Source organism: Aulostomus chinensis, chromosome 2 (assembly GCF_037954235.1).
Source record: "Aulostomus chinensis isolate RoL2024-O1b breed Wild chromosome 2, RoL_Achi_v1.0, whole genome shotgun sequence".
Taxonomy (NCBI): domain Eukaryota; kingdom Metazoa; phylum Chordata; class Actinopteri; order Syngnathiformes; family Aulostomidae; genus Aulostomus; species Aulostomus chinensis.
Window position 1 is genome coordinate 14,226,795 of NC_141321.1, and position 9,330 is coordinate 14,236,124.

Here is a 9,330-nt window from a genome sequence, read left to right on the forward strand (position 1 = left end):
TCAAAATACCTGCAATGAAATGAACATTAAACCATGAGGGTCCTAGCTGAGCTGTACATCCCACACCCACATTTAATCAGACCTGATCAATTCCTAATATTCGTTGATCAGAAGCTGTGAATCCTGCAGCAACAGAACCTGCTGGATTCAGCAACTTAGCATCGCCAGAGCCCGTTTCCATGGAACTTTTCAGCCTTGATTTAATAGAAACACACAACAAGCCTGCAGACTCAAAGTGCAGCTTTTAATTTGGCTGATGAAAAAAACCACGAGAATCAATAGGAGCTCATTTAGTTGTGTGACTTGTCAGCTGCGTGACAAATGCCATGTGGCCTGTTTTATGACACAGGCCCTTCTGACACAGTACAAAAATCACAGCTAATTGATAAGCCGGTGGAGCAATATACGGCGCTCATTGATTCCGTTTCTCCTCTCACTTAATCTGAATACAGCAGTCATGTTGATTAAAAATTCCCCGCATGAATTACTGTCAGCTTTGTCAGCCTGACTAAAGTGCTGACGGCCTTATAGCCCACTTCTCTCTTTATTTTGACCAACTGTGTCTTTCTATAAAAATGTGTCTTTTGAATCACTCGAGTGTGTCAGCTCGGATCTTGCGCTTACCAGAAACACTCATTTTCATAGCTAGACAAATAAATTGCTCTCTTTTGGCTTTGTTGCATTATAAATCAGGGGAGTTTAATCAATCAGCAGGATGTGGAGCTCATTACGTGAATATGAACAGATTGTTGGATCTCTTAAGGTAATCACAGTATTGGTGCAGGTGTCCCCGGGCCCCGTCCTGTCACTTAACTAATGGACAAGAGGCGCTGACTGACGGAGCCTCGTAAATTCACAGCTGTCCGACTCAAAAAGCTCTTCCGAAGCATGAAAATGCACCGTTTTTTGCCAATAAAGTTTATTGAAAATGGACATATTCACGACCGTCATTTTTTATTGTTGCAGGAAATTGTATGTTGCGGGTGGTTTATTAATTGCGGTCAACATGATGCGTGTGTGCATCGGCTCAGATATAACAGATTAGACTGAATCCAGCAAGAGTCATTTCAGTTTTACCTGAAACAGGAAAAAAGACCGACAGCAAACTCAGAAGATTTTTGTGAACTGTAAATTTCCATGAAACATTTGATGAAAACATATTGAAATTTAAGTGTTTCGCACATTTTAAATAATCTCTAAACGCTCTCCTTAAACTCTTAAAACTCACGGATTAATTATAAACAAAACATGGCGATATGCTGCACACATGTCACATTTTGGGAGGAAAATCGTATATTTTCCTGAGCGGACTCACACACCAGCACAGCTCGCCTCTGCCCTCTTGTGGCTAAATAAGGCAAGAAACTTGGTTCCAGCAGGAGATGGATGCTCTGACGTTTGGAGACGACACTGCGGTGGGTGGATGTGGGGACTGGCTGGCTGCTCGGGTCTGAACTGTAAAACTACCGTTAACGCCAACATTTCTGCGGCTTCTGATACAGACGGCTGGAGTCATAAACTGCGTATGCAAGCAGCTCAGATTAATTAAACTCTGCCTCAAATTAAATAAATTTGCTGTCAGGTCTGTAATGAAAGTATAAGAATTCTCAGATTTGTCCTCCAAATACCGTAGCCAGTGCCACACTGTGTTGAATGCCAACACAACATGCCACATTCATTCTTTAACTGACTTCTTAAATAAAGACTGGAGACAAAATTCCATGTTTATACAACTTTGTGTGTGTGTGTGTGTGTGTATGAATATATATATATATATATATATATATATATATATATATACGGAGTTGGACATATTTTGATTATGATTATATTGATTATGAATTGTGATGACGTAAAGAACTTATAGCAGTTCTAACTTATGACTGATCATAACTAAACTAGTTAAATCTTAAATTTTAGTTGCTAGTGTAATATAAATCTTTCTAATTTGTTTGAATCATTTTCTCTATTTTTTCTATTTTGTTTTATTCTATTTAAGCAAATTTATGTTGGTGTATGTTGATAAATGTCTTATTAATCTATTTAATTAAGTCTCGTTATTTAAAATGAGTATTTTCTGCGCCACACGGTGCGCTGCTGAGTCCGGCGCGGCGAGTCCGTGGAGGCGGGTCGACCTCTCCAGAGCGGGTGTCTCCAGTTTTGAACCACATGATGAAGCACTGAAAACTTGATTCGATTCCAGCGTCCTCCCATGAGGTGTCCACCGGTAGCAAAGTGAAGACAGTCTGAATTCTGAAGCTTCCTGACCCCCAAACTCACCGTAACGCCGAGACACTGAACATGGCTTCCGCTGAACTTGGTGAGACTTTTAATTGAGTTTCTGTCGCCATAGTTATAAAGACTTCTCCTGCGACATGGAGGATGCTAACCTAGCTCAGCGGCTAACGCTAGCCAGCGTGGTTCGCAGTACGTCTCTCGCTGAAACTCAGTTTTCATCACGTCTCTAACGTGAGTGAATGTGTCCACATGTGTCCTCGCAGCACTTCTGAGTGTGTCAGACAAAACTGGACTGCTGGAGTTTGGCAGACGGCTGGTGGGGGTGGGTTTGTCTCTGGTCGCCTCCGGTGGGACAGCTAAAGCCCTGCGCGATGATGGACTGGCTGTCAGGTGAGTGTTCAGCCTGCCCTTCGGATAAAACTAAAGTATACCAGGTGTTCTCGCGCTAAGGTGTGTGTGTGTGTGTGTGTGTGTGCGTGCGCGTGCGCGTGCGCGCGTGCGTGTGTCAGGGATGTGTCCGAGCTGACCGGACACCCAGAGATGTTGGGGGGCAGGGTGAAGACCCTGCACCCGGCTGTCCATGGCGGGATCCTGGCCAGGAAGACTGCTGGTGACGGCGCAGACATGGAGAAGCTGGGCTACAGCCTGGTCAGGTGAGGCAGCCGGGTAGTCTGGTGCTTATTCTCTTGAACAAAGATGCTGAATAGAAAACAGTCAGCTCATTACCTGCAAGCAGAGCCCGGTGCTGGAGTTGTGGCATCAGGGGGAGCACGTGTCATTGATTCAGCAGCGTTAATTAGAAAACTGCTGCTCCTGCATGCTGGTCTTGTGACTCTGGTTTATTTCGACAAAGGGGGGTGTGATTTGATCAGTTCTCTCACTGTTGCCGGCAGAACACCTAACTACTCATGTGAACGGAGGCTGATGGAAGTAGAATCTAATTGATTAGATATTTGATTTCCCAGCTGGCACATGAGATAGAAGTGTCTTGTTGCTTTGATTCAGATTGATTCACTGTTGTTGTTGATTTTTTTTTTTCTTTTTGTGCTGAAGTAGATCTGATCAGGTCAGACATGTGACTGAAGTCATTAGTTCCATCTCACTGGAACGACTGGAAGAAGGCCAGTTGACACCAGAGATTCATGATGAGACAAAACCACCTCAGGGAAAGTTGCAGTGGAGTGAACTGGTTCATTGCTACTTGTCTCAAGCTGCGAGTAGCGTCCCCAGTGAGAAATGATTCATTGTCTCATCTAGTTGAAGCAGTGTAAACTAGCAGGTTTCAGATCAGCGCAGGTGATCGCGAGTCCCGACCAGGCTTGGTACAAATATTTGCCGTAAACTGGATTATGGAAGTCATCTGTTGCATGCGTTGTCTGGCCTTTATCAAGAGTAAAGACAAGCTGTCGGTGCTTCTAGCTGTAAGAAGATGGTGTTGACCTCGTCATGACGATGGTGGTCCCAGCATGAGCTACAATATTAGGTTTCAGTGACACCTGAAAATACTTTGGTATTTTAGTTTTGAATATTTTAAATTGATGAACATAAACATGTCAGCGTGTCGCAAACCGTTAAGTTCCAGGTCGAGCATCAAGTCATTTAAATCAGTCAAGCTGCAAGTCACCCAGATCATAACTGTGATTTAGGGAATTGATTGAATTGATCTGATCATTTATTTACACCAAACCCACGAACTGCTGCAACCATCAAGCTTCTGTCTGCAGTTTGAAAGTTAACAGTAGAATCTGGAAGAAGGTTTACCTGCCACAAGTTCCTATTGTGTAGATGAAGAGTTCCGCTGTTGTGGGACCGACTACAAACTCAAACATTGCATGGTAAAGTTAAGTGAGGAAACATTTGTCAGATTCAAGATGTGTAAATGTCTCTGTCCAAAGATGAGGTGAGGATGATCTCGATGAAGACTGTGCAATGATCCTCCCGTGTGTTGTGTGTCAGGGTGGTGGTGTGCAACCTCTACCCGTTTGTGAAGACCGTCTCAAACCCAGACGTGACCGTGGAGGATGCTGTGGAGCAGATTGATATCGGTGAGTTCTTTTCAAGATAAACCCACAAAATAACACTTGAACGTTGCTTGAACACAATTTTATTCACATGCATTTTATGTGGTTTTCCCCTTCTATCAGGTGGTGTAACTCTGCTGAGGGCCGCAGCCAAGAATCACGCTCGGGTCACGATTGTGTGCGACCCTGCTGACTATTCACAGGTTGCCAAGGAGATGGAGAGTTCTGGAGACAAAGATACAACCCTGGAAACACGCAGGACTCTGGCTCTCAAAGTAACGCTCCTTTCCCTTCACCGTTTGTATTTGCAGCAATGTGAGTTGAATTTGTGTGAGGCCAGTGGATTAATGAGGCTTTTCTGATTTGCGACACCACCACCAGTGTGCAGCAACAGGAACTAAAAGGTTACTAAAAGAGCTGTCCAGCTATAGTTTGATTTAGCAGGGGATTAATAATAATAATAATAGTAATAGTAACGGCTCAGTCTTAAATTGTTGGTTGATAATATGAACCACATGGTGTGAGATTCCACGACCGATATTCCCTGATCTTTTCCCTCAGAGAGACGATCTCAAAATAAATGGTGGGCCAGAAGCAAGTAGATATTGTTAAAAACGCCTTTTGTCTGTGTGCTCCTGCCTCCTGCAAAAAGCATCACTCCGCCAACTGATTTAAATTATGAAAATTGAATGGATTATGAAGGATGCTACATATTTAAAGAGCAGTCTGACCTCAAATGGCATAAACAGGGATTTACAGTGTCCCTTTTTAGAATATGCAACTTTTTTATTGGCCCTGTCATCATTATTTTAATTTATCTGAAGGCTCAGTTTGGGGAGCAAATTAGGAGGCATAGAGCTTCTGAGGCAACAGGCCGTTTGATAATTTGTCATTCCAGTACTCAAGTTTATAACTTTGATTCCTCTTAGGTCACAAAACTATCTTCCTCTGCACCTTTGGACTTTCTTCACAGCAGCCATTTTGACGGTAAATGGTAGCTAAACACAGGTGTGACTAATGACATCGAGGAAGAGTCTGTTCTGGTGGCATACTGAAGCTAATTACTGGCTTCATCAATACCGCGCTTTCCAGCTGCTGTGAAAGGCTGATTTTACAGGTACAGCTGTTGGTCTAGTATTTAGGTTCCTGGTTCAAGGCAGTGTTGAAGGACTCCTTGAGCAAGGCTCTGAAGATGGACCAGCTCCTGCTGCCGTCACCATCAGTGCTTGAATGTGTTTAGGAGGAAAGTCTATTCTCAAAAAGGAAATGCTGCCGCTGTGCTCACCTGTAGCCTTTTGTTTGTCTGGGGTTTTGGGTCAGTGTGGGACAAAAGTCCAGGTCAGGCTCTTTAGCTGAAGTGTTGAAATGTGTGTTCAGGTCACTGAGTTGAACACGTGACATCACATGAACTGTCGCCCTGAGTTAAATAGGTACACCGAGGCCCTTTCATTAGCATGAAATGTAACCCCTGTCAGACCCTGAAGCATGTTGGACCACAACTTTGAATTGTGGTTGATTGAAGGTGATTTATGTCATGTGCTTTGCTTGTAGGCTTTCACACACACAGCGCAGTATGATGAGGCAATATCAGATTACTTCCGTGGACAGTACAGCCGCGGTGTGTCTCAGCTGCCCCTGCGTTACGGCATGAACCCACACCAAGCACCCGCCCAGCTCTACACCCTGCGCCCGGCCCTGCCCCTCAAAGGTAGACCCACGTCATGTCACTGTGGTTTTAAAGGCTACATACATAGGGAGTGCAAAAGAGCTCTGACCATATCCTTAATGTTTCGCCTGATGGAACATTAAGTAATTGGATGTTTTGTTTTATGCTTCTCTCTAACTTCCCTCAGTGGTCAACGGCTCACCTGGATTCATCAACCTGTGTGACGCACTGAACGGCTGGCAGCTGGTCAGGGAGCTAAAGGGCGCCCTCGGTTTGGCTGCTGCCACCTCCTTCAAGCACGTCAGCCCTGCGGGTAAGATGAGAAGACATAAACACCCCTATTATATAGATGAGGACCTGGAAGTGACTCTTTGCGCCTCCTATGAGAAGGAGCTGCCGTGGGAGTTCCTTTGACTGAGGAGGAGGCCAAGGTGTGCATGGTGCATGACATGCTGCAAGATCTCACCCCGCTGGCCACAGCCTACGCCAGGGCTAGAGGTCAGAAATGATTAACTGCATCAGATTATTGAAGCTGAAATGATGATTTATATGAATCATTGCTCTGCTCCCAGGCTCAGACAGAATGTCCTCTTTTGGAGACTTCATTGCTGTGTCTGATGTGTGTGATGTTCCCACCGCCAAGATCATCTCTAGAGAGGTTAAATCATGTCAGACTCAGAAATACTCGTGGACAGCCTTTGTTGATCATGAGCTTTCCTTAATGAAGGTTGTGTTTAACGCTGACAGGTGTCTGACGGTATCATTGCTCCTGGCTATGAAGAAGAGGCGCTCAAGATCCTCTCCAAGAAGAAAAATGGCAACTACTGCGTGCTTCAGGTGAGCGATAGTTTACAGTTTAATATTTGAACAACTGAAATCCTAATTTTATTTCAATTAACTTATTATTTTTGTCATGTGTCTTTGTCCCAGATCGACCCAGACTATGAGCCTGACGAGGCCGAGGTGAGAGTGTTGTTTGGACTCCATCTCAAGCAAAAGAGGAATGATGCGCTCATCAACAAGGGGTTCTTCAGTAACGTCGTGTCCAACGGTTCGGTGAGTCAGTGTAGAGATGAACAGTGTATAAATGTCTTTTGTAACAGATTCCACTTATCGTAATGTTCACCCTTTGATTGTGTTCAAAAGCTGTCTGAGGAAGCTGTGCGTGACCTCACTGTGGCCACCATCGCTGTCAAGTATACCCAGTCCAACTCCGTCTGCTATGCCAAAGACGGACAGGTAACCCGAGGTAGACGGCAGGAAGGCAAGGGCAATAAAATGGAACAACTATGAGAAGTCTTTCTTCTGGTGTCATTAATAGGTCATCGGAATCGGCGCGGGCCAGCAGTCTCGTATCCACTGTACCCGGCTGGCAGGTGACAAGGCTGATAACTGGTGGCTGAGACACCACCCTCGTGTCCTGACCATGAAGTTCCGTAGTGGTGTGAAGCGAGCAGAGATGGCCAACGCTATCGACCAGTACGTTAGCAACACCATTGGAGAGGTGAGGAGCAGCAGCCCTTGGTTGGATGCTTATGATGGTCATGTTTAAAAAAAAAAAAGGCATATTTATGAAAATATTCTTAGATATTTTCATATTACAATGCAAAGTTCAGTTCCCTGAACTCCATGACTCATGCATTTTTCCAAAACCTAAATAAAAAAAGAAGTCTCGCTTTCCGCTGTTAGGGCCCAGATCTGATGGTGTGGAAGTCGATGTACGAGGAGGTTCCTGAGCCTCTGTCAGAGATGGAGAAGAAGAACTGGATTAGCTCCCTGCAGTCAGTGGCTGTCAGCTCGGACGCCTTCTTTCCCTTCAGAGACAACATTGATCGTGCCAAACGGGTACGTGTCATTTTATTTATTTATTTATTTTTAAAAGCATGGCCTGATACTCGCTACCCTTGAAGTTAATTGCATGACGACGTGGTGAAAATGTCCTGCGGGCACCTCGTACGAAAACATCACTACAAGTTTGAAAAGAGTTGTTTGGACACGCTTCTCAACCGTACTCTTCTGCCTGTGTGTTTGCAGAGTGGCGTCGAGTACATCGCGGCTCCAGCAGGCTCTGCTGCAGACCAGGTGGTGATAAAAGCCTGTAACGAGCAGAGCATCACGCTGGTGCACACCAACCTGCGCCTCTTCCACCACTGAACACCTCCACTCTTTACAAGGTGTGGAAACTTCTAACACTGCTGTTACTTCAAACATTCCTACCTTTGGTACTATAAATGTCAGATGAACATTCTTGATTAGCATTAATTGAGTCTCAAACTAGAACAACATCCGATATTCAGTCATTTCAGTAAGAAATAAACTGTTAGACATTTCATGTGTCATGTCATTTTTGGTAAATGTGGTTCAGGTGTGTGCAAGGTGTCTTGCTGTAGCTTAAATGTTGATGAAATATTAGGCCAGGGCTGTTCAACTAACTTGTTCAGGGGGCCACATTGTCAGAAACCCAAGGGGCTGAGGGTTTTTTCAGTGTTGACAGTGACACGGTTACACACCAGTTAAGCTGCAACGTGTTTTAGCTTGACAAGCCCAGTTTTTCTTGCATCTTTCGGGTGCATACTGCCACCTACTTACCTGGAGGATGTACATAACGTGCTATTTTAACAGCACTGCATGCGCAGGTGTGAAGGATACAGGTGCTGGCTATGATAAAAATATCATGTCAACAAACATGTCAGTGTATTGTGATCTTGATTATGAATGGTGATGTCTGTATTCCGATGGCGAACGTCTGTGGTTGTTCCAACGATTTTGGTGTAATAAGAAAAATGTTTGCCCAAAAAAAACACTTTTTTTTTTTTTTTTACAATTCTTCCACCAGCCAGTCCAACTTGAACATTTCAAACTCTTTGTGTTTGATACAAAGCCCCACAAAAATCACATGAACATTTTCATGGATTTTTTTGTTGAAAATATATATTAATATAAAATATATTTATAAAAAAATCATTTCCTGTAATATTGAATTATCAGTGAACATAAGGCAAGTACATATTTTTTCATAATCCTGCAGCCTTATTTCTGATGATTCGTGGCTTGGGTGTGTAACAAGCTGAAATATGGCAACATTTTTACATCCTGGCCATCCAACGATCGACCTCCACCACAAGTCTTGTCTGTAAAAGATGTTTTGATCCCTTATGGATCAGGTGATTAACGTCCAACTTAGCAAAGTTAGCTTGAAGATAAAATCAATCTTCATAATCACATTTGAAGTGCTGTTGATGCGAGGCCATGTTTAATGGAGTTCTCTCAACCTGAACGCAGTCGGGAGGTGACAGATGCCACCCCTGGGCCCCTCAGTCTAGCTATCAAGCATTTTAAAATCTACTGTTGAATTATGAACCTCCCTAAACCATTTTGTCAAAAATGAAAATAAACATGACAATG

General features: G+C 43.9%; 1 protein-coding gene across 1 annotated transcript; it reads left to right on the forward strand.

The window, feature by feature from the left end:
* The first annotated feature begins 2,098 nt into the window (after positions 1-2,098).
* On the forward strand, positions 2,099-9,293 carry atic (5-aminoimidazole-4-carboxamide ribonucleotide formyltransferase/IMP cyclohydrolase). The gene is made up of 15 exons (XM_086180409.1): positions 2,099-2,320; positions 2,502-2,628; positions 2,748-2,891; positions 4,195-4,283; positions 4,383-4,534; positions 5,811-5,967; positions 6,113-6,238; positions 6,316-6,423; positions 6,498-6,583; positions 6,673-6,762; positions 6,856-6,981; positions 7,072-7,164; positions 7,247-7,429; positions 7,615-7,770; positions 7,960-9,293. Exons 1-15 carry the CDS (start codon positions 2,302-2,304, stop codon positions 8,077-8,079), a joined length of 1,776 nt encoding a protein of 591 aa, XP_086036535.1. The 5' UTR covers positions 2,099-2,301; the 3' UTR covers positions 8,080-9,293.
* The last annotated feature ends 37 nt before the right edge of the window (positions 9,294-9,330 follow it).